This window comes from Mobula birostris, chromosome 8 (genome assembly GCF_030028105.1).
Source record: "Mobula birostris isolate sMobBir1 chromosome 8, sMobBir1.hap1, whole genome shotgun sequence".
In the NCBI taxonomy this organism is placed as follows: Eukaryota; Metazoa; Chordata; class Chondrichthyes; order Myliobatiformes; family Myliobatidae; genus Mobula; species Mobula birostris.
Genome location: NC_092377.1, coordinates 57,793,444 through 57,817,701, shown reverse-complemented (window position 1 = coordinate 57,817,701; position 24,258 = coordinate 57,793,444). Strand labels below are relative to the sequence as shown.

The 24,258-nt window shown below is 38.1% G+C and overlaps 1 protein-coding gene across 6 annotated transcripts in view; it reads left to right on the top strand.

The window, feature by feature from the left end:
- LOC140201329 (ribosomal protein S6 kinase alpha-5-like) overlaps nucleotides 1-24,258 on the top strand; it is a 77,934-nt gene that overhangs the window by 29,513 nt on the left and 24,163 nt on the right. For all 6 annotated transcript variants that reach the window (XM_072265237.1, XM_072265236.1, XM_072265238.1 and 3 more), the window contains 9 exons: nucleotides 344-459; nucleotides 1,874-1,981; nucleotides 2,102-2,185; nucleotides 4,686-4,789; nucleotides 7,674-7,824; nucleotides 12,377-12,535; nucleotides 17,204-17,335; nucleotides 17,562-17,695; nucleotides 22,446-22,539. In XM_072265237.1, coding sequence (XP_072121338.1) covers nucleotides 344-459; nucleotides 1,874-1,981; nucleotides 2,102-2,185; nucleotides 4,686-4,789; nucleotides 7,674-7,824; nucleotides 12,377-12,535; nucleotides 17,204-17,335; nucleotides 17,562-17,695; nucleotides 22,446-22,539 — 1,082 coding nt within the window. The remainder of the gene's footprint in view (nucleotides 1-343; nucleotides 460-1,873; nucleotides 1,982-2,101; nucleotides 2,186-4,685; nucleotides 4,790-7,673; nucleotides 7,825-12,376; nucleotides 12,536-17,203; nucleotides 17,336-17,561; nucleotides 17,696-22,445; nucleotides 22,540-24,258) is intronic.

The window sequence follows — 24,258 nt, the reverse complement described above, 5'->3', positions numbered from 1 at the left end:
ATATTACTACTAATGAATATAGTCTCCTATAGTTCTACAAACCTATGAGACAGCTAGTTCTGGCTTAGCAGCATCAGTTTTACTGGTTCTTCAGTTGCCAAAGACCAAAGCCTTGGAATTCCTTCCTTAAATTTTCTATCTTTTTACATTGTTGGCCTCGTTTAAAATGCACAAAAAGCTACCAGCTCAGTCAAGCTTTTGATTAATCTATCATAACAGCTTCATGTGTCACTTAGTCTTTCATTTCATATCGTCTGAGTACCACCTTAGAATTATAGAGTTATTAGGTTACTTTCCTACATTGAAGCTATTATTGTAAATGATATTTGAATTCCTTCTGCAGACTATGTGAATGGTGGTGAATTGTTTACACATCTTTACCAAAGAGAGCACTTTACAGAAAACGAGGTTCAAATTTACACCGGAGAGATTGTATTAGCTCTGGAGCACCTCCATAAGGTAAAAGTAAAAAAAAACATCCAGTCATACAGAGCAAAAGTAAAATGCCAAATTATTGTATCCAGGGTGCAATAATATGTTTTCTTTGAATATTGTAAAAATCCATTTGGATAAAATTAATTTGTATTAAAAATTTGACGTCATACAATGTAAAAATGGTCCTTTAGCCCATTGTATCTGTGCTGGCCATCAAGTTTCTATCATTTACAGGCCCATTTCCCAGAACTCAGTATATTTCTTTTAATGCCATGAAATTTCAAATGCTCATCAAGTATTCATCATGTTGAGTGTACTTGTCTTCCTCAGGAATTACATTCTAACTTTCAACAGCCTCTGGATAAAAAAAATTCTTCCTTAAGTCCCCTTTGAATGTCTCAATTCTAAACAATATTATTCCAACTGGTTATTGACCCACTCTGTGTCCCACTGTTAAATATGTGGGCTGTGACCAAAGAAAAAATGGCTAGAGTCGCTTAGCACTATAGTGCAAGTGTATTTATTAAGTGCGTCAAAAATCAAACTTACAAAACTAGTGGAAATAGGAAAAAGAAAACTGCCAATATTTACAAAAAGGTATCTACCAGAATACACAATAATAATTCCATACTTATTGCTGGTAATCTCAATCTCTGTCTCCTTCCGAGAGCGATAAGCCCTGTTTATTAGGCACCAGATCATGCCATCTTTAGTTACCCACAAAGTTAGCTTAAGATTACACATGAATTAGAATACGATGCACCCCACGGTGTAGTTACAATCCTATTACAAATAAATTGAAGTATCTATCTTCAATAGAGTATACAAACAATATATGCACATCTCTATTACTAAAGAGATAGAACACTCCACCATGTATGGCAAGAAAGGCATCATAAAGCCAATCCCAGCACATCAGCTCTTATGAGGATACACCAGGAAAGCTGTTGAAGTCTGCACTCTCAACATAATGACAGCAGAGTGACAAGGCAAACTTTGTGTGCATTTACCAAGCACTCTCTGTCACACCCATATAATTTTGAATACCTCAATCATGTCCACCCTCTCTGAAGTTTTCTACCCTGGTAGATCATCCAGGTTGCATCACTCAAGGTATTTAAAGAGGACATAGATCAACTTTTGAAAGATCAGGAAATTGAGAGCTTGTTGAACAGGTACAGAAGAGGAGTTGAGGCCTGAGGCAGGTCAACTATGATCCTTTTCAGGAGCAAGGTGACCTACATCTTTTCATATTTTCCTGTTCTGTTGTGTTTTTATCTCAAAAAAGAACAAACTTAGATGATCCAATCTTTCCTCATAGTTGCAGTGATTATTCTGGGCAACATCCTGTTGAATCTTCTCCGTATCCACTTCAGTGCAGTCACATTCTTCCTTTATAATTGTCTAAAGTAATTTGTTAATACCTCTTTATTGACAGCTTGGAATCATATATCGAGATATCAAACTCGAAAACATTTTATTGGATGGTGATGGTCATATTGTTTTAACAGACTTTGGACTCAGCAAGGAATTTGTCATTGATAAGGTAAATTTTGCTGGTTGATAACGCTGAGAATTTGTATGGCTATTAAAATTTTTCTCCATTGTGGATGTTTTAAAATTGATCTGCAATGTAAATATATACATACATTTCCTTTTTATTTAGAATGAAAAGGCATATTCATTCTGTGGCACCATTGAATACATGGCACCGGAGATCATTCAAGGAGGAAGTTGCGGACATGACAAGGTCAATGGCTAGTAGCATTTTTACATCATTGAATAAACAAATTCATATTTTTGTTAGAACATAATTTTGGAACTAACCACATATAAACCATTTATTTAGAAAGTTTCCTTTACCTATTTCTAATTTCCACATGTCATTTTATACAATATGTTTTTGATCAATTCATCAAAAGATTAATCAGCAGTTACCAATGAAGTGGACTCTGATCTTTGCCTATCTACATTTCCTTTGGAAATATCTTAATGATGGGAACTGGGAATTGTCTTGCTCATGAGAGTTGATGCTTATTATGGTGTAGCCCTGGTGTGCCGAGACCAAAATACAATTTGGAATTCCTGATCTGTGTGACATAGAGACTGCCATATAGAATATCTCACAATGGTGTAGAAATAGGGTCCAAATAAAACACTTCAAGTTGATTTTAGTTTTGCATAAACTTTAAGTAGAAAAGGGAAAAGACTGCAGACACATTAATTTTGTGAAAGGTTGTTGAAGTAGAACAAGGAGAATGCAAGTAGTTAGATAGCTATACTATTATAGTACTTTGTTAAAATTATAGCATAAATATGAGAAAGTCTGTGGATGCTGGAAATCCAAAGAACACAGCAGGAGGAACTCAGCGGTTCAGGCAGCGTCTATGGAAAAGAGTCAACAGTCGATGTTTCAGGCCAAGATCCTTCTTCAAACTACAGCGTGTCTGCTTATTTATCCTGGCTAAATTCTACGTATTTTTATATTTTATCAGTTTCCTTGATGATTATCATTTTAAAGATTGGAAATAGGATAATAAGTTTTAACAATTTTTAACTTAAATGTTCTGTTATCGATTGGGATTTTAGTTGAAAATAAAATTCAACAAAGGTATATTTTTTGTCAATAAGCACTGTGTATATAAAGAACAGAAAGGGGAGTAAGAATGTCAAAATATTCGGTGAGAAGAGAGGCTGTAAGTTAATAGCTGGGACTTGGGCCTAGGGTTACATTAGTTTTCAAGGTAAGTTGCCAGGAGAAAGCCATGAAGTTCTGTAAGAAGTACTGATGTTTAGGTTCAGGGCTGGCAAACAGTTGACTGACTGAACTGGATTTAGGGGTAGAAATTGGAGCTTCCATTCTGGAACCACCGGATTGGAGTCCTGGGGTGATCAGATATTCAGGGTGTACATGGTGCATGGCCTCAGGGTGCTAGATGGTTGAGGCAGAGAAAAAGACAACAATTTAGGAGCCTTCCTTCCTAGCGTGTCGCACCAGACAGTCAGCCATTCTTGTCTGGTGCGTAGTGTCAGGATTGATCTCACTTTCAGATTAACTGGGTCACGATATGAACGTTCCTGACTCGACCCTTGTTTTTTACAAGGCCGAGTGGCTAGCTCGACGCTCAACCCGGCACGGATGGTAAGTGTGCTCAGGGGGTGGCCCGACTTGGACTCGAACTCGGGAGCCTTCGCTCTGAAGTCCGTTGCTGATGCCACTGAGCCACCAGCCGGCCTTAGGAGCCTTGAGAGACCAGGGGTTGAGAAGACTGAGTTGATGTAATGTGACAGGAATGGTGTGAGTGCCCAAGGGATCAAGAGATGGAATTTGCTTACAGGAGTTGTGATCCATCTATCCAGAATAAATTATCGGGTCTCTGGAAAGCATAAGGATAGTCATTTCCAGGGGAACAGTTTGAATATATCCAATATTCTCCAAAATGTGCTCTAGACAGAAAATTATACAACAAGCAAGGAGGTTTCAACAAAGACACTAGGGTGAATAACTCTGGGAAATGCCATGTTGAATTTTGGAATAACCTGAAATTACTCAGAAATGGCAGCTCTTTCGCACTGGAAAAATGTCATTTTTCAGTCTTGAAGGATAAGAAAGGTAGCATCTGTGAGATTTGAAATCTACATACAAAAATAGTAGCAGAAGTTGGTAACTCTATAAATAGTATAAACAAAGTACTTGGTTTTATTTCTAGAAAGCATGACCTATAAGTAAGGAAGGGTTAAATTTCCCTGCTGTCTTGGTAAGGTCACACACACAGTATTGTGCTCAGAGTTGGATTCTGCTCTATAAAAAGGAAATTACAAACAATATTGACAAGGATATTACCAAAAGTGAGCAACTGTTTTAGTACAACTGTGTCTCCTATGTGTGTTGTAGTGATCTTAATTTCTTTTATATGTTTTTTTTTGCAATTTTATAAGTGTAAAACCATAAAATAAATAGAAGTTGAGTTTAGGTTTTATGTGTGTGTATATATATATATATATATGTGTGTGTGTGTGTGTATATATGTATATATATATATATATATACCTATATGTGTGTGTGTGTGTGTGTATGTGTGTGTGTGTGTGTGTGTGTGTGTGTGTGTGTGTGTGTGTATGTGTGTGTGTGTATGTATATATATATATATATATATATATATGTATATCTGGAGTAGGACTTCAACCTGAAGTAAGAATTCTGCCACTGAGCGGCCTTGGACACATTTTATACCATTGGTTCTCAACAGGCTGTTGATTGGTGGAGTCTGGGAGTCCTTGTGTATGAACTGTTAACTGGAGCATCTCCTTTCACTGTGGATGGTGCAAAAAATTCTCAATCGGAAATCTCAAGGTGATTCAAACAGCATTTTTCTTTTCTACAAAAAATGTAATGTTGGATGTAATTAAAATAAAGTACTAAAGTAATATTTATAGAATATAAACAACTTTCTCCATCTAATGTTTTGTTCCTGTTTTCCAAATTTTCACATGTAAGCTTTATTCATTTAAAAAGGACAATCTGATCTATATAACTTTAAGAGGCCTCTTTCATTGATACATTAATAAAATATTTTATGGTAATAATTTAAGTTCTGACAACACAGTAAAACTCATAATCCAGCATCTGATTATTTGGAAAACTTAATTGGTTGACATTGGCTCAGTTATTGGTCTGGAGTGTGAGTTGGGGAGCCAGAGTGCAAACAAGATGTGTAGCCATATACAGCAATTTAGACTGTGACTATAGCCAGGGTCCGGACTGCGGACTAAATGTGCAGTCAGAGCCAGGGTTGGCATTAGGAACATGACTATGTCTACGCTGGAGCCAGGGTCCAATATGCTTGTATATTTCCTGCTCCCTTTAAATTCACCGGGTTTACAGGAAAAATCATCATACCACTGTATAATTTGTAATAAATAAATGAGAAGTAGGTATAGGTGTTATTAGGAATAACGTCTAATAAAACATCTTTAACAAACAGTGGTCCAAAAATTCTGCTAGTCTCATGAATGCATCAGCAAAGTTCCATGAATGCCAGACAGGAATGTTACTACAGCATTAAAAAACCAAAGGTCTTAAAAATCAGGTACAATTAACTTAGACCAATCATTGAGGTTGCATTTCAAGTTGTTCCTTTGCATTTGGATCCAGGGAAACTAGTGCTCCATTTAAGTAAGAATTATTTGGCATTTGAGGATCTGATGAGCATTTGATTAGTATGTACTGAATACTGAAATTGCTTAAAGTCAGGAAATTTTAGCTAGCAATTTTTAGAATTCTGGTAGTTATAATCACATTAGGTTCATCACTTCAGAGGCACAACTCTTGTCAACATCTGCAACAGAAATCCAGTGTCCCGTAAACAGAAGATTCCATTTCATACCTTGTGCTAGCAGCTATTTATTAAAATGTGAACATGTGGCAGATTGGTTTATTCACACATGATGTGAGATTGCTGCAATTACATTGTGAAAGGATTTGCTTATTTCCTCAGGACATGAGCTTGCAGTAACAATAGTGTGTTACAATTTTTTATCTGCAATTTCTTCTCTTATAAGCACAATCTGGTTGAAGCCACTTAGTTTCTGTGGTACACATTTCAGTAGTCTATACAAGATTACATGCATCTGGACAAAGAACAGTGATTTATATTGAAAAATATTGCTGTTTCAGCTAGAAAAGTATGCAAAATAAAATGCACAAGGAAACTACTGAAACCTATTCAGAGATTATGCAATTTTCCAGCATCAAGTATTTCCACTAATATAGCTGCAGACTAAGATGCTATATCTTAAAAGATCCTTTTGTACTTAAATATAGTTTGTACCTGAATGTACAACTCTTGTTAATGTTTTACGTTAAGCTGTTCATTGTGGGTACAACACAAAATATTAACACATTCCTTCTTTATTCTTGTATATCAATAAATGCAGATTTGCATTATATCAATTCACTTGTTCTTTAAAAATAATTAAGGACCAGAAAAATACTGAGTTTATTTTTTCTAGATGAATACATATTCTTTTATAAATAAAGTAATTTGTGCTGCAAATGTATATATGACACTTCAGTTTTCTCTACTTGTGCATTCTTTGACTCCTGGTTTAACTTCCTACATGGAGGTGGTGAATGGAGCTCTGACATCTTCCTACTGGAAATCATTATCAATGTAGTTCACTCAAGGCACCAGTTATAAGCACGTGTGATTAACTGGCCATCCCAACTTCAATTACGACTGAAGTTAGTTTAGAAGATAAATGCTGAGATGTTATGTACCTACCTTACAACATACTACTTTGACCAAACTGTGTGTAGTCTGGTCACGAAACTAGAGGAAGGTTGGGGTTGCACTGGAGAGATTGCAGAGGAGGTTCATCAGGATGTTTCTTGGATTGGAGAGAGGTTGGAAAGGATGGGTTTGTTTTCCCTGGAGTGAAGGAGGCTGAGTGTATGATCTAAAAGACATGAGAATCTCTTTCTCATGGTAGGGGAGGGGGCGAGGGAATGTCGACTCAGACCATGAGAGGCCTGCATCGGGCATTTTCATGCCTTACAAGGCGCAGATTGGAAGTCTGTGTGGGGCGCCACTCCTCGCACAGACACTAGAGCAATGTGTGATTAAGTGCCTTGCTCAAGGACACAGACACACTGCCACAGCTGAGGCTCGAACTAATGACCTTCAGATCACTAGACGAACACCTTAACCACTTGGCCACGTACCCAAATTGTAGCAGTACCAAAAACAAGAGGATATAGGTTTAATTTAAGAAGAAGGAGTTACAGACCTGATTTAGGCAGAATGTATTTACGCAGAGTGGTTGATATATATAACTCATTGCAAGGAAGTGGTGGAGTCATGTACAATTGCTACTTTAAGAGATATTAAGACAAATACAAATAGGCAAGGCATAGAAGGATATAGGCTTAATGTGGGCAGATGGGATGGGTGTTAATGGGTAAAAGGGTCATGGACATGATGAGCTGAAGAGTTTATTTCTGTCCTGTACAACACTATGACTTTATGACTCTAAAATAAAGCCTATATGTAGCTGTAAGAAAATCTGGAGGAACTAACATTACCAACAGTCATGAGTTTTTCTTAAAATATTGGATTTCTTGTAATATGTAAATTTAAATGGCTTAATTTACTATGAATTTCATGTAATTATTGCATGTGTTCTGTTCGTGCTCATTATTGATCTTGAAAATAAATAATGAATATATTCCTTCTTAGGCGAATCTTAAAAAATGATCCAGCATTCTCTGTAGAGATTGGGCCCACTGCCAAGGATTTAATACAGAAACTTCTGATGAAAGATCCCAAACAAAGGCTTGGTTCAGGGCCAACAGGAGCTGAAGAGATAAAATCACATGCTTTTTTCCAGGTGTTGTATCAATAAGAAATTATAGCAGTTGTAAGAAGGAGTTTTGTTGTAGCAATAACAAGTCAAAGAAAGTAGTCACAGTAGAGCAGATCACAGAAAATCTCAAAAGCTTCTCAAGACATCCTGTTCAATGAGTATGCAAGCTAAACCATGGGGCTTAACCAACTGAGGCAGAGGTATTTCTGCTGAGGTGATGCCAAAGAAGTAATTCTGCCAAAATCCATAAGAACAATTCTGTCACCTCAATTGCTTAACATAAATCTTGAGTAAAGATATTTCCTCTGAACATTTCAACATATCTAGTTGTTAAGTAACCACATTGTATGACATGGTGAAACTTAAAGAATGTAACCAAATGTGGACTTAGCTAACTTTTTCTTTACATAATGTAATGTTTTATTTTTCATAAGCTTCTGTGATGGCATTTAGTAATCCAATATGGAATAGGGTAATCCAACCCACTGCTCTTTTCTTTGCACCTTAGAGTTACAAGCAGCCTTCAATCCCTCACTGACCCAGGTGAAGTTCTACAGTACAATCCACTGGTCAAAGCAGCACAGTACAGAGACACAAATAATTCTGCAGATGCTATAAATCTTCAATAACACACACAAAATGCTAATGAAGTGCTGATGAAGGGTCTCAGCCCAAAACTATGTCCCTCTGTAGTTGCTGCCAAATTTGCTGAATTGCTCTGGCATTTTGTGTGTGTTTCCCAGCACAGTACAGATCGCTTTGACATTTGTCAATGATCAAAACTCCAGTTGTTATAATTTTAATCATAAAGGGAATTATTATACAGGTGCAGTCAGTAAATCTGATCATATTGAATAATTAAGATAATTCTTCTCCTTTTCAAACAGTCTGTCCCTTATCACCACATCCATCTCCACCATTTCTCCAACACCTCCTGAACATAAGGCCCTATTCCTATCAAGTATTTCACTCAGCTGGAGGCTTTCTACCCTTCAACAGTGCAATTGCACTGAAAAAATCTCAACGGGTCCAGGATTGTTACCAATGGAGCTGCCTATCCAAAGTCGGGAGATTCTAAATCTCAATAGTGTCGAGGTGGTCTTGCAAATGTGATTGGAGGTTTAACAGTTAGAAAGTCTCCACCACACTGCCCACCTCCCAACACAATATCTGCAATCGTTTCAGTAGCTGCAGATGGAAGATCAGAAGGCTCTGCCAGAAAAGGTTGAGTTTATACAGTACTCCAAAATTTTATGGGCATTGCAAGGTCTAAAAATTGTCTGTTTTACAAAATAATGTTTGCTTTTTCCCCCATGTTAAGTTAATTAGACAGTTTCTGAAAAAGGAAGTGTTGAATAATATGGAATTTCTTTCGCAACCTATTATACCTCCCAACAATTTTGAAAGACAAAGCTTTGAGCAAGATACTGGCTGAATTGCAAAACTCCTTTTTGAAATTTATATCTGTGTTGATGAAAAAACTATGTGTTTTTGGTTCATTATTCACACCTGTGTTAAAAGATTACTGTCTCATAAACTAAAATTTGCATGATCTATTAGCTACCCGTGTTTTATGCTGTGGGATCATTCTTTCTTGCAGTGTTTCTGTACAATATTTTAATAGATTACCAATGAACAGTACATGAGTATGTCACATTTACAAAAAAAATGTGTAACTGGCCTTGAACAATTAAACATTCCATCAGTTTGCTTGCAAGCAATCTCTAAAACAGAGTGAAAGCATTAACATATTGTGAACATATCTAGCTGCTGTTTTGACATCTGTTATTTATTTGTAAGGTATCACAGAAATTGTGGAATAGGTAACTGTGGGATTCTCATTTTGTTAATTTGGCACACCTTGATTGCTAAGTAATAGGAGGCTTTTGACTGAGTGAGAACTGGGGAAGGAGTTGGTTTCTGGCTCTAGGACGAGAGAAGATTGAGGTAGGAAGTTTATGTCCGTGCTTTGGTGAGGCATCTGAGAGGGAGTCTGCAAAGAGCAGGGAAAGAATGCAGTAGTAAGTTTTGGACATGTTATAATGGTGGTAAAGTTAATGCCTTTTAAAAGATATTAAAAAAGATACATTGTTTTCAACTCCTTGGTGATGTTTCTCATCTGTAGTCTTCTTTGGGTTGAGATGGACATAATGCTTCAAAAAAGGCAGTCACCAGGGAGGGGCAAACATAACACATGGATTTGTTGGCTAGTCACACAGCATCCTGAAAAGCACCATTGATTTATGACCTGCATATAGATTTCAATATGCCTGCAGCGTCAAACCATCTGTGAGGCATGGGTAGATATCCAAATAGGGAAGGCGTTTTTATCATTACTAGCAATGGACAAGGTTCTGGAGTACTGGAGGGTTGTCGGTGTTTTGCCTTTGTTTGAGAAAAGAAATATGGATAATCCAGGAAACAATAGTCTCTTGAGAAGGTAAGAAAAGTGGTTGATGAGAGCTGGGTAGTGGATGTTGTCTACATGGTAGGGCATTTAACATAGCAAGACAGTCCCTCATGGTAGGCTGATCCAGAAGATTAAGATGCATGGGATTTATGGTAGCATGGAGGTTTGGATTCAGAATTAACTTGGCCATTGTAGTGGTAGAAGAGTATTATTCTGGCTGGAGGTCGATGACAAGTGCTGTTCCACAAGTGTGAGGTCTTCTACTTCCGGAGACCTAATACAAGGGCAAAGTGTGGCAGGACCCTTAACAGCATTCATGTACAGAGATATCTTGGGGTGCAAGTCCACAGCTTACTGAAAGTAGCTGTGCAATTAAACAGGATGACAAGGAAGGCGGAGTGCTTGCTTTCATTGGTCAGGGACATTGAACATAACAGACCTCAGGTTACAGCTACATGAAACCTTTGTCAGGCCGGACTTGGAGAACTGAGTGCCATTCTGGTTGCCCTGTTACAGGAATCAGAATCAGAATCAGGTTTATTATCATTGGCATGTGACGTGAAATTTGTTAACTTATTAGCAGCAATACATAATCTAGCAGAGAAAAAATAATTAATAAAATAAAACATAATAAACAAGAAATCAATAACATATATTGAATAAATTTTAAAAACGTGCAAAAACAGAAACACTGTATGTTTTTAAAAGAGTGAGGTAGTGTCCAAAGATTCAATGTCCATTCAGGAATCAGATGGCAGAAGGGAAGAAGCTGTTCCTGAATCACTGAGTGTGTGCCTTCAGGCTTCTGTACCTTCTACCTGATGGTAATGGTGAGAAAAGGGCATACCTTGGGTGCTGGAGGTCCTTAATAAAGGAGACCCCACTCCCTAAAGATGTCCTGGGCACTTTGTGGGCTAGTGACCAGATTTAAAACTTTCTGCAGCTTCTTTTGGTCCTGTGCAGTAGCCCCTCCGTACCAGACAGTGATGCAACCTGTACGAATGCTCTCCCTGGACTTTGAAGCCTTGGAAAGGGTGTAGAAAAGCTTTACCAGGGATGCTGTCGGGATTAAAGGGTATGATCTCTAAGAAGTGATTACACAAACTTGTTTTTTTTCTCCGGAGTGTCGGAGACTGAGAAGAGACTCGAGGAGTTTATAAAATTATGAAAGGCATACGTGAGGCAGGCAGTCAGAATCTTTTTCCGGCATGGAAATATCAAATCCTCGAAGGTGTGCATTTAAGATGGGGGGGGAGCACTTAAAGGACATGTGCAGGATAAATTTCTTACAGAGGGGTAGTTGCCTGGTATGGGCTACCAGGGGTAGTGGTGGAAGCAGACAATTAGACACATGAATATGCAGCAAATGGAAGGACTGTTTTAGTCTAATCTGTCGTTGTGTTTGGTACAGAAGTTGTGGGCTGAAGGGACTGTTTACGTTCTATATGACTGAGTGCACGCTCCCCTTCACGTTTCCTATTAAGATTAGAACATGATTATATAAACCACCAAAAAATAACTTGAATTATTGCTATACTATTTTTCCAATATAGTTCTGTAAAACCATATTTATGAATATTACTTGCAAAAACTAGTTTATCTTTCATATTTATGTTGCATACATGGCCTGGGAATTCTGCTGTACAGGGATGTTTGATGGTTTCTCAGAGTTGACAATTGCTTCAGGCTTGTGCCAGCTCACCTGTGACTATTGTGGCAGTGGTTGGGTCATGGAGGGAGGGGTGGAGAGAGATCTGGTAGATTGGAACCTGGAGTTGTCTAAGCAAGCAAGGTTGGTAGTTAGGAGAGGAGAAAAGTCCGCAGTCAAGGTGGAGTCTGACGAGTGAGCCTGCAAAGAAATTTAGAACAGAGAAGGGGATTTGCAAAAGAATAGAGGAGGTGGAAAATTGTAATTGGAGGACTCCAAGGTAGGTCTGTGCATTGGGGATTTCAAAATTAACAAAATGGAGTCAGGGAACAGGCCTTAGAAATGGCAGGGGCTGGGAACATGATCAGGCACATGGAGGACAGGAGTGTGAAGGTAAATATGTGACTGAACACACATAGGTTCCAGTCTATCACGGATTTTTTAATCCCAGTTGTCCTGAGAGTACCCACCAATGTTTATCTTTAGACTTTAATCTATGCTTCTACATTTATCTTCAGGGATTAAACTGGACTGATTTAGCAAACAAGAAAATTAAGCCTCCAATCAAACCAGTCATTGAAAATGAACTTGATGTTAGCAATTTTGCAGAGGAGTTTACAAAAATGGATCCAGCCTATTCTCCTGCTGCCATTCCTCAACATACTGATCTCTTTAAGGTATGCCAGAATGATTTTGCCTCCCTATTTAATAAAGCTTTAAATTTTCCATGTACAAGTGGGATCATATGTTTTTTACAGATTTGAATTTATTTAAGAATATTACCATAAGCAAATGGGATTGGTACAACTTATCTAATATTCCTCCTGGTGATAGATTTATTATTGAATATCATTATAATATAAATACCCAATAGCAACATGCATGGTGAAATTTGGAAGAGGTAGACTGTATGGAGGGTTATAGCAGGATATAATTATAGCATAATATTTTATTATATGTGGATTAAAAATGTTGCATACAATATTCAAACATTGCATGTCTAATCATCAGTTAACCTACAGGGCACAGAAATTGATTGGAACAGCGAACTCATCACATATTAAGAACATAAGAAATATGAGCAGGAGTAGGTCACCTGGCCTATTGAGCTTTCCCTGCCATTGTGTGAGACCAACCTTTTTTTCTGATCTGCAAAACACTTGACTCCTCTTTTACCCAAAAATGCCTGTCACAACCGTGAATATATTTAGTGACTCCGCCTTCACTGCTCTCAGGGAAAGAGGATTCCAAAGATTCACAAAACTTCTGAGAAAAGAAATCTGTCTTCACTTCCATTTTAAATGAGAGACCTCTTATTCTGGAACTTTGCACCATAGTTCTAAGTCCTCCCAAAATATAAAATATTCTCTCGCCATGTCTATCTACTTTGTCCACCATGTCAAGAATCTTTCATGTTTCATTAAGGTCATTTCTCACTTTTCACATGCTCAACTTTTTTCTTGTAAATCAGTCCCTGCAACTCAGAAACCACCAAGTAAACTGTCTTTGATCTTTTTCATAGAAATTAAATCTGCTGACACAAGGATCGGTAGGAAATTAAATTGTGAAGAGGAGACCACATATGGAGACCACAGAAGAATATAGATGGGCTAAGTGAATAGACAGAATATTATAAGGGAAAGCAAGAAATTTTCCATCTTGGTAGAAAAAATAAAATGAAAATGCATACTGTGAGAGATTGCAGAGTGGTCTTAATGCCCTCGTGCATGATTTGTTAAAGGATAGGATGCAGGTGTAACAAATAATTAGGACAACTAGTGGAATGTTATAATTTATTGTTGGGAGAACTGAATACAAAAGTAGGAAGGTTATGCTTTGGTTTTATATGAAAGTTATGCTTCGGTATACAGCATTGGTCTGATGTCATGAGCTTAGTACGAGTTCAGAGATAATTCACTGGACTAATAGGCGAGTCATTCGTATGAGGAAAAGCTGGTCAAGCTAGGCTTATATTCAATGTTTGGCAAAATGATAGAGGACTTAATTGGCACATATGGAAGTTTATCCATATATATGTACATGTATGGTATATACAAAATGGTTTTGATCAGCTGTGAATGGAGATGTTTCTTCTAATAGCAGAACTGTTTAAAATAAGTAAACACAAAAAAATCTGCAGATGCTGGAAATTCAAGCAACACACACAAAATACTGGTAGAACACGGCAGGCCAGGCAGCATCTATAGGAAGAGGTACAGTTGACGTTTCGGGCCGAGACCTTTCATCAGGACTAACTGAAATAAGTGGTCATCCATTTAAGACAGAAAGAAGACGACATTCTCTCTCTCAGAGGATGGTGACCATTTGGAACTTCCTCCCCAGAGGGTAGGCAAAGCAGACTCTTCGAATATTTTCAAGGCAAAGGTAATTGGAATCATGACTTGCAAGTGGTAACTGGATACCACAACAGACTGGAATGTGAAGCATGATCTTATTGTATACTTGAATGGCTTGAGGAGCTGAGAGCCCTAGTCCTACAGATTCACTTATGTCAAAGTTCAAAGTAAACTTATTATCAAAGTACATATGTCACCATACAGTATACTACTTTGAGATTCATTTTCTTGTGGGCATTCACAGTAAATAGAAAGAAACACAGTAGAACTGATGAAAAACCGCACACAACGGAGACTGTCAAGCAACCAATGTGCAGAAAACAACAAACTGTAGAAGTATAAAAAAAGGGGAAAAAATAGTAAATAAACAAGTGATAAATATTGAGAGCACGAATCAATTCAGTGTTGGAGTGATTGAAATTATCCCTTCTGGTTCAAAAGCCTGGTGGCTGAAGGGTAATAACTGTTCCTGAACCTGGTGTGAGGGACTTGAGGCTCCTGTACTTCCATTCCAATGGCAGCAGAGAAAGAGAGCATATTCATGTGTAACACACACAAAATGCTAGAGGAACTTAGCAGGCCAGGCAGTTCTTCTCATCTTTTTTCCATTCCTGATGAAAGTCTCAGCCCAAAACATTGACTGTTCACTCTTTTCCATTGATGCTGTCTGGCCTACTGTGTTCCTCCAGCACCTTGTGTGTGTTGCTTGGATATCCAGCATCTGCAATTTTCTCATATTCATATGTACATTTTTTTATTTCTCTTAAAATGAGGTGATTGAAACTGTACACAGTACTCTGTGTGTTCCTATCAATGCTGCAAATAGACTTTAATACTTCCTTTAACATTGTCTTCCATACAACTTTATGGAGCACTGCTGACTTCCTGTATTTCATAAACAGGAACATCCAGATTCCTCTATAATTCAACAATGTATAGTATGCTTCTATTTCAAAATATCCTATATGTGTACATTTTGATTGGATGAGTGGAAATTTTGGCTGGATAATTATCTGCTCATCATTGCTCCAACTGATTAGAAAAGTGAGTTTCTTACAAGGAGTGATTATTTTATCTCCTATGGTGGTGAAAATAGAATCAATTAAAAACGTGTATAGATCTGAAGATGAGATGTAAGTACAAAATTATTATTCTCTGGCCAAACGGTACAAACTAAATTATGAAAAATTATATCAATGCTTATATCCCTCAGGCAGCCATCAGCAAAATTATTATTTTAGTTTTTTTATTGACATTCAGCATGGAATAGGCCCTTCCAGCACCTCAAGTGCATTGCCCAGCAATCCCCCAGTTTAATCCTAGCCTAATCATGTGACAAATTACAATGACCAATTAACCTATTAACCGTTATGTCTTTGGACTGTGGAAGGGAACAAGAGCACCAGGAGGAAACCCACACGGTCATGGGAAGAACATACAAACTCCTTACAAGTAGTGTTGGAAGTTGATCCCAGGTTGCTGGTACTGTAAAGCGTTGTGCTAACTACTATGCTACCATGTAACCAAAAATTTACTGTATATATCTCAGGATTCCAGTGAAATAAGTCCATAGCAGATATTTCAGAGTGATCCTAATTTTGTGTGATAAAAATCTCCCTAGTATTTCAAAGTAAAACAAAATATTAGAAAAATAACATGAACGCTTGCAGAAATTAAGAATAATAATTTCTCGAAAGTTAACATCAGATGGATTAGATGATATAAAAATTTTTACCATATTCATTAGTAAACTTTCGGTAGTATCAGTGATGTGATCCCTAAAAATTATGTCTTTCGTCAGTTAGATCTGTGTTATTCAGGTGTGAAACATGACGTACTATCTTGATGAAATGAGTCTTTTCTGTAAGTCTCTGGTGCTTTACGCATTGTTTTTTGCCAATAGAAGTGTTAGTGGGAAATGGAACAAGGAACAAGGAACTCTTCTGGCAGTGGCATGCTTGGCTATGAGAAGTTTTCTTCATTATCAATTTAATTTAATTGTTTAAAACCTCGCCTGGATGCTTGACTCTATGGCTCTGCAACTGCATTTTTTCCAGAAATATGTTCAATTGCTATACAAAAAAGATATAAACATGTGCATCATTGTGAACAATTAAAATATCCAGAAATTTGTATTCTAATGAGGTACAACTTATCCATACTTCTAACAATATCATCTTGAAACTTCAGTTGTAACTAGCAATGAGCTCTAAATCTGTTTGCTGGATTCAGTGGAAGCTGGGATTTTGTGACAGCACAATATTGTGAAATGCTTTCAACACACAAATGATCAGTACATGAGAGGAATATTTGGGACTCAAATAAGCTGAAATTGAATGGAAAATCTGTGGAATAACTCCAGTAACCGATGTTTGCCAATGGTCTTCAGCTTCTGTTCATGAATTTGATCACCTGAGTCTCCAGAGTTTGCTGGGGTGATCTCAGTCAGCCTTAAATTATGAATTTGGTCGGGATAGGGAGCGCTTCATACAAGGTAATGCTGGTTCTGACCTTTCAGTATTCTGTCTCAGGTCCAAATTCTCTTGTTTATATTATCTAACAATTTATTTAATTCAAATTGTTAGCTAGTTTGGCAAAATAAATTAATCTTGAAGATAAAACAATCCAAAAATAACTGGTTCTGTCAACTAATCATGACATCAGAGGTATTAATATAGTTTTTATCTCATTCCTTGTCCTTTAATGCAGTCTGGAAGTGTTTGTTTTTGAGGAACAATTTGTCATTTTTATATTACACACAAAAACTATGATTTGATTTAGCCTGACAGGAAATATCATTGGGCAGACAACTATATTGGAAGAGCTCACAGAACAATTTACCACACACTCCAGTACCTTCTGGAGAAAAGTTGTATAGAGAAAAACAAAATCAAGTATTTATATTCTGAAAGGCCTGAAAGTAAGAAAGCATTTCTAACCTTGTAGAGGTAATATCATATTCATGTTACTGCTCCTTCTCTTGTACAGGGTTACTCATTTGTGGCACCTTCAATACTCTTCAATTGGAATGTTGTAATGGATAATACATGCATCTATGATCTACAGATGAGTACAGAAAGGCCAGGCGACAATACAGTTGCATGCAGTGCTATGATGAAGGTTTGAGTGCTTACAATTACTCCACAATATTCACAGTATTTTGATAATGATTACAATTTGGGCACATGGATTAAAGAATTTATAAAACAGTGAAGAACTATGGGATAATTACTTGCAGAAGCGTTTTGTTTTTAGTATCACTATCTTTACTGAGTGAAGAGTTCATTGTTTCATCCTGAAGCCTTTTACCGTGGATTAAATTGAATTTTAATCTCTACTTCTGTAGGATTCTATGTTTTACCAAAACTATGAAATAAATTTGAAGGAAAAACCACTTGGTGAAGGAAGCTTCTCTGTTTGTAGGAAATGCCGGCATAAGAGGACTGGACAGGAATACTGTGTGAAAATCATCAGTAGACGGTATTAATTAATAGCTTTATATTAAAAAGAAAATCTGTTCATAATAATTTAAAAGACAACAATCAACGATTGATTTGAAAAATAATTAAAGATCTCAAATATGATTTAACTTTTTGAAAGTGTTTTTTTTTTAGAGAAAATGAGTAAAATAAAGTGGTAGAACGTTTCATCAATCAGACTGCTATTGCTCCAGTTTAGATACCAGAACCATAATACTGAGGCAGGATTTATACAATCAATGTGAGTAGCTTCTAACAAAGCAGAGGCAAGAATAATTTAAGTGCCAGTTCTGTTCAGAAATCATGTACAATTTCTTCCCTGGTGGACTTGGGGATGGAACAATTTGTTGAATGATGCTAATGCAGGTAAATAGGATTAGTGTAGATGGGTATTAAGATTGACATAGATTTGACGGGCCTGTTTCTGTGCTCCTTGAAACTATGTCTAAGCTACTGTTCATTATATAGGGAGAAATCAAGGACAATTCTAGAATTGATCCCTAATCAGGGGTTGGGAACCAGGTGGTAGAACCGTTAGTGGAGAGGTTGTGGAGGCAGATGTTGGTAAGTCTTCAGACAAAGTTAGGAATCAAAATGTTGACCATGATGTGCCTAGAGTCCCGAGCTGCCTATATTTCAATGCAAGAAGTATCGTAGGAAAGGCAGATAATAGTGCAGAAGCTGAGGGAGCTGGTTTACAAACAGGGGCAATGTGTAGTGAGGAGAGGCTGTTGAAAGGGGAAAATTGCAGTCAACAGGATAAGCTGCAACATAAGAGGTGAACAAAATCCAAAAGGGTGAATACAGGACTGAAGGTGTTGTATCTGAATGCAAGTAGTGTACAGAATAAGGGAGATGAACTAGCAGAACATTTGCAGGTTGACTGGTATGACATTGCAGGCATCACTGAGTCATGGCTGAAAAATTATAGTTGGGAGTTTAATGTCCAAGGATACACATTGTATCAAAAGGATAGGCAAGAAGGCGGAGGGGTCAGCATTGCTCCGTCGGTTAAATATGAAATGGCATCATTAGAAAGAGGTGACATAGAGTCGGAAGGTGTTGAATCTTTGTGAATAGACCTAAGCAACTACAGGGAGTTGCATACAGACCCCCAAACAGTAGTAAGGATGTGGCCTGCAAATTACTACAGGAGACAGAAAATGCATGCCAAAAGGGAAATGTTACAGTAGTCATGGGGGCCTTCAATATGAAGGTAGATTGGGAAAATCAGGTTGGTGCTGGATTACAGGAGGGGGAATTTCTAGATTGCCTACAAGATGTGTTTTAGAGCAGCTCATGGTTGAGCCCACTATTCTGGATTGGGTGTTATGCAATGAAACAGAAATGATTAGAGAGCTTAAGGTAAAAGAACCCTTAGGAGCAAGCAATCATAATATGATCGAATTCACCCGGAAATTTGAGAAGCTAAAGTCAGATATATCAGTATTACAGTTGAGTAAAGGCCGTAGTCAACATGGTTTACTCAAGGGAAAACCTTGCCTGACAAATCTGTTGGAATTCTTCAAAGAAATAACAAGCAGGATAGACAAAGGAGAATCAGTTGATGTTGTGTACTTGGATTTTCAGATGGCTTTGAGAAAGTGCCACACATGAGGCTGCCTGACAAGCTTTAAGCCCATGGTATTACAGAAAAGATTCTAGCGTGGATAAAACAGTGGCTGATTGGCAGGAGGCCAAAAGTGGGAATAAAGGGATCCTTTTCTGACTGGCCATAAGACCATAAAATAGAGGAACAGAATTAGGCTATTTGGCCTATTGAGTCTGCTCCGCCATTTCATCATGGCTGATCCAATTTTCCACTCAGCCCCAATCTCCTGCCTTCTCCTCATATCCCTTCATGCCCTGACCAATCAAGAATTGATCTCTGCCTTAAATGTCATTAAAGACTTAGCCTCCACAACTGCTTGTGGCAAAGAATTCCACAGATTCACCACTCTCTAGCTAAAGAGATTCCTCCTTGTCTCCATTCTAAAAGGATGCCCCTGTATTCTGAGGCTTTTTCCTCTGGTCTTAGACAATCCCACCACAGGAAACATCCTCTCTTCATCCACTCTGTCAAGGCCTTTCACCATTCAATAGGTTTCATTGAAGTCACCCCTCATTCTTCTGAATTCTAATAAATACAGGCCCAGAGCCATCAAACTCTCTTCATATTACAAGCCATTCAATCCCGGAATCACTTTCGTGATCCTCCTTTGAATCCTCTCCTATTTCAACACATTCTCTCTAAGATAAGGGGCCTAAAACTGCTCACAATACTCTAAGGCTGGCCTCATTAATGCTTTATAGAGTCTCAACATTAATCCTTGTTTTCATATTCTAGTCCTCGTAAATCGAGTGCTAACATAGCATTTGCCTTTCTCACCACAGACTCAACCTGCAAATTAACCTTTAGTTATTTCTGCACAAGGATTCTCGTCTTTTTGCACCTGTTTTTTGTATCTTCTCTCCATTTAGAAAATAATCAACCCTTTTATTCCTTCTACCAAAGCGCGTGACCATACACTTCCCGAACCTGTATTCCATCTGTCATTTCTTTGCCCATTCTCCTAATCTGTCCAAGTCCTTCTGTAGCCTCTCTACTTCTTCAAGCTACCTGCCCCTCCAACTATCTTCATATCATCTGCAAACAAAAGCCACCAATTCCCTTATCCAAGTCACTGACATAAAATGTAAGAAGAATTGGTGCCAGCGCAGACCCTTATGGAACACCACTCGTCAATGGCAGCCAACCAGAAAAGACTCCCTTTATTCCCACTCTTTGACTCCTGCCAATTAGCCACTGCCTTATACATGCTAGAATCTTTCCTGTAATACCATGGGCTTGTAGCCTCATGTGTAGCACCTTGTCAAAGGCTTTCTGAAAATCCAAGTAAATAACATCAACTGATTCTCCTTTGTCTATCCTGTTTGCTATTTCTTCAAAGAATCCCAACAGATTTGTCAGGCAAAATTTTCCCTTGAGGAAACCATGCTGATTAAGGCCTATTTTATCATTGCCTCCAAGTACCCTGAGATCTCATCTTTAATCATCTACTCCAACATCTTCCCTACCACTGAGATCAGACTAACTGCTCAATAGTTACCTTTCTTCTGCCTCTCTCCTTTTTTGAAGAGTGGAGTGACATTTGCAATTGTCCATTCTTCCTAAACCATTCCAGAATCTAGTGATTATTGAAAGATCATTACTAATGCCTGTATGTTCCTGGTAGGATAAAAGGCAAGACTAACAGGTTTAGAGAACCTTGGTTTTTGAGGAATATCGAGGCCCTGGTTAAGAAGAATGGGGTACATGAGAAGTATGGGCAGAGAGGTTCAGTCACTTAGTATTCCAGATGAGACAGTAAATTGGATTCAAAATTGGCTTCGTGGGAGAAGCCAGAGTATTATAATAGATGGTTACCTCTCTGACTGGAGGCATGTGACTACAGGGATTGGTGCTGGGCCCATCGTTGTTTGTCATGTATATCAACAATGTCAAAAATAATATGGTAAACTGGATCAGGAAATTTGCTGATGACACCAAGAATGGGGACATAGAAGATAGTGAGGAAGGCTGTCAAAGCCTGAAGTAGGATCTGGACTAGCTGGAAAACTGGGCAGAAAAATGGTAGATGGAATTTAAAGCAGACAAGTGTGATGTATTCCAGTTTCGGGGGTCTAACCAGGTTGGACTTGCACAGTGAACAACAGGATACTGAGAAGTGTGATAGAACAGAAGGATCTGGGAATACAGATTCATAATTCCTCAAAAGTGGTGTCACCGGTTGATAGGATTGTTGGTACATTGGTCTTCATAAATTAAAGTATTGAGTACAGGAGTTGGGATCTTATGTTGAGATGGTGAGGCCAAATTTGGCAAAATGTGTGCTGTTCTGGTTACCTACCTACAGGAAAGGTAACAATAAGATTGAAAGAGTACAGAGAAAGTTTACAACAATTTTGCTGGGACTTGGGGACCTGGGTTATAGGGAACAGTTGAATAGGTTAGTACTTTTTTCCCTGGAGTGTAGGAGAATGAGGGGAGATTTGACAGAGATAAACAAATTATGAGGCATATAGATAGGGTAAGTGTAAGCAGGCTTTTTCAGCTGAGGTTGGGTGAGACTAGAACCAGAGGTCATAGGGCTAAAGATGAAAGGTGAAGAACTCGAGGGGAACCTGAGGGGAAACTTCTTCACTCAGAGGGTGGTGCGAGTGTGGAATGAACTTCCAGCGAAGAGTTAGGTGCAGGTTCGATTGCAGCATTTGGGAGAGGTTTAGATAAGGGCATGAATGGGAGTGGTATGGAGGGCGACCATCCAGGTGCAGGTCGATGGGTCTAGGAAGAGTAACAGTTCAGCATGGATGCTATAGTGTTCTGTGATGAGCATGTGTGGAATGGAGCACTGTATAGTATGTGACGAGGACTCTATACCTTTAGTAAAGAAGAGCAGGTGAGAAAATCATAAAGGAGTAAAGGTCTCAAGGACAACATACCAAGAATTTAGGAGGACAAATTTTGCTATGTTTTTGCAGTTGTAGATTAATATCCAAGGGTAACATGTTTTTCTCAGTACTTTAGAGCTTGCAATAGCTTTTCAAAATGTTTTGTGGTAAATGAATCACAGCAATTTCATAATCCAATTGTGATTCATCATTCTCTGGTGATACTGCTTTTTGTCTATTCTGGTTTGTTTTCCATCCAGTTGTAAAATATGAATCCTAACTTTCTGCATTTCATTCAGAATGGAACTCTGCACACAAAGAGAGATTGCAGCACTGAAGCACTTGGGGGCTCATCCCAACATTGTTAAGTTGTATGAAGTTTACCATGACCAGGTATAGTAAAGCAGAACAGCTACAAGTAAATCTAAAACCTCAATGAATCTAAAGACCCCAAAATCCAACAATTAACATATTTTATTGAATATTTAAAAACTTAAACTATGTTTAAAGGTTTTGAATTGTTTTATGCTCTTTTTGGTTTGGTATTGTTCCCCTTGACAATTTAGTTTCTTTCAAATTTCAGGACTACCATATTATCATGGTTCTTCTAATGATAATAATTCCAAGAGACAATGCATTGATCTGTTTAAAAGTATGACTGTGATAGAAAATCTCTTGATAAAAAGGAACGGTAGCTAACTGACCAAATTGAACAGGCAGAATTCAACACAAACATTTGCACAGGAAAATCTAACTTGCAAACCAGAAATTTCTAATGAAATACTTTTTTAAAATTAAGGGAAGTAGTCAGTATTAAGGGAGCAGTCAGTAGTAAAGAAGGCAAATGCAGTGTTGGCATTTATTTCAAGAGGACTAGAATATAAAAGCAAGTATGTGCTCCTGAGGGTTTATAAAGTCTTGGTCAGACCACATTTGAACTATGTGAGCATTTTGGCACAAATCTGAGGAAGAATATGCTGGCATTGGAGAGGGTTCAGAGGAGATTGAACCATAGAACACTACAGCACAGAAAACAGGCCATTTTGTCCTTCTAGTCTGTGCTGAAACTTTATTCCGCTAGCCCCATTGGCCTGCACCCAGTCCATAACCCTCCAGACCTCTCCCATCCATGTATCTATCCAATTTATTCTTAAAACTTAAGAGTGAGCCTGCATTTACCACATCAGATGGCAGCTCGTTCCACACTCCCACCACTCTCTGAGTGAAGAAGTTCCCCCTAATGTTCCCCCTAAACCTTTCCCCTTTCACCCTAAAGCCATGGCCTCTCATATTTATCTCTCCTAATCTAAGTGGAAAGAGCCTACTCGCATTTATTTTGTCTATACCCCTCATAATTTTGTAAACCTCTATCAAATCTCCCCTCATTCTTCTACGCTCCAAGGAATAAAGTCCTGTTCAATCTTTCCCTGTAACTCAACTCCTGAAGATCCGGCAACATCCTAGTGCTCTTTCAATCTTACTGATATCCTTCCTATAGTTAGGTGACCAGAACTGCGCACAATGCTCCAAATTTGGCCTCACCAATGTCTTATACAACAATCACCATAACATCCCATTTATGAGAATGATCCTGGGAATGAAAGAGTTAACATATGAGGAGTGTTTGATAGCTCTGGGCATGTACTTACTGGCGTTTAGAAGAATGAGGGGGCATCTCATTGAAACCTACCGAATATTGAAAGGCCTAGGTAGAGTGGATGTACGGAGGATGTTTCCAATAGTGAGAGAGCCTAGGACCAGAGAGCAATGCCCCAGAGCTGAAAAATATCATTTCAGAACAAAGATAAGGAGGAATGTCTTTATCTAGAGAGTGGTGACCCTGTGGAATTCATTGCCAGAGATGGCTGTGATGACCAAGTCAATGGGTATATTTAAAACGGAGGCTGTAAGTTACCTAATTAGTAAGGATGTGAAAAGTTATAGGGAAAAGGTAGAAGAATGGGGTTGAGAGAGAAAATAAATCAGCCATGATCAACTGACAGAGCAGACCCAGTCAGCCAAATGGCCTAATTCTGCTCTTATGCTCTCATGGTCTCATGGGGTTGAGGGTTACAGGGTGGCCTGAGAATACGATTGAAAAAAAAATCAGCG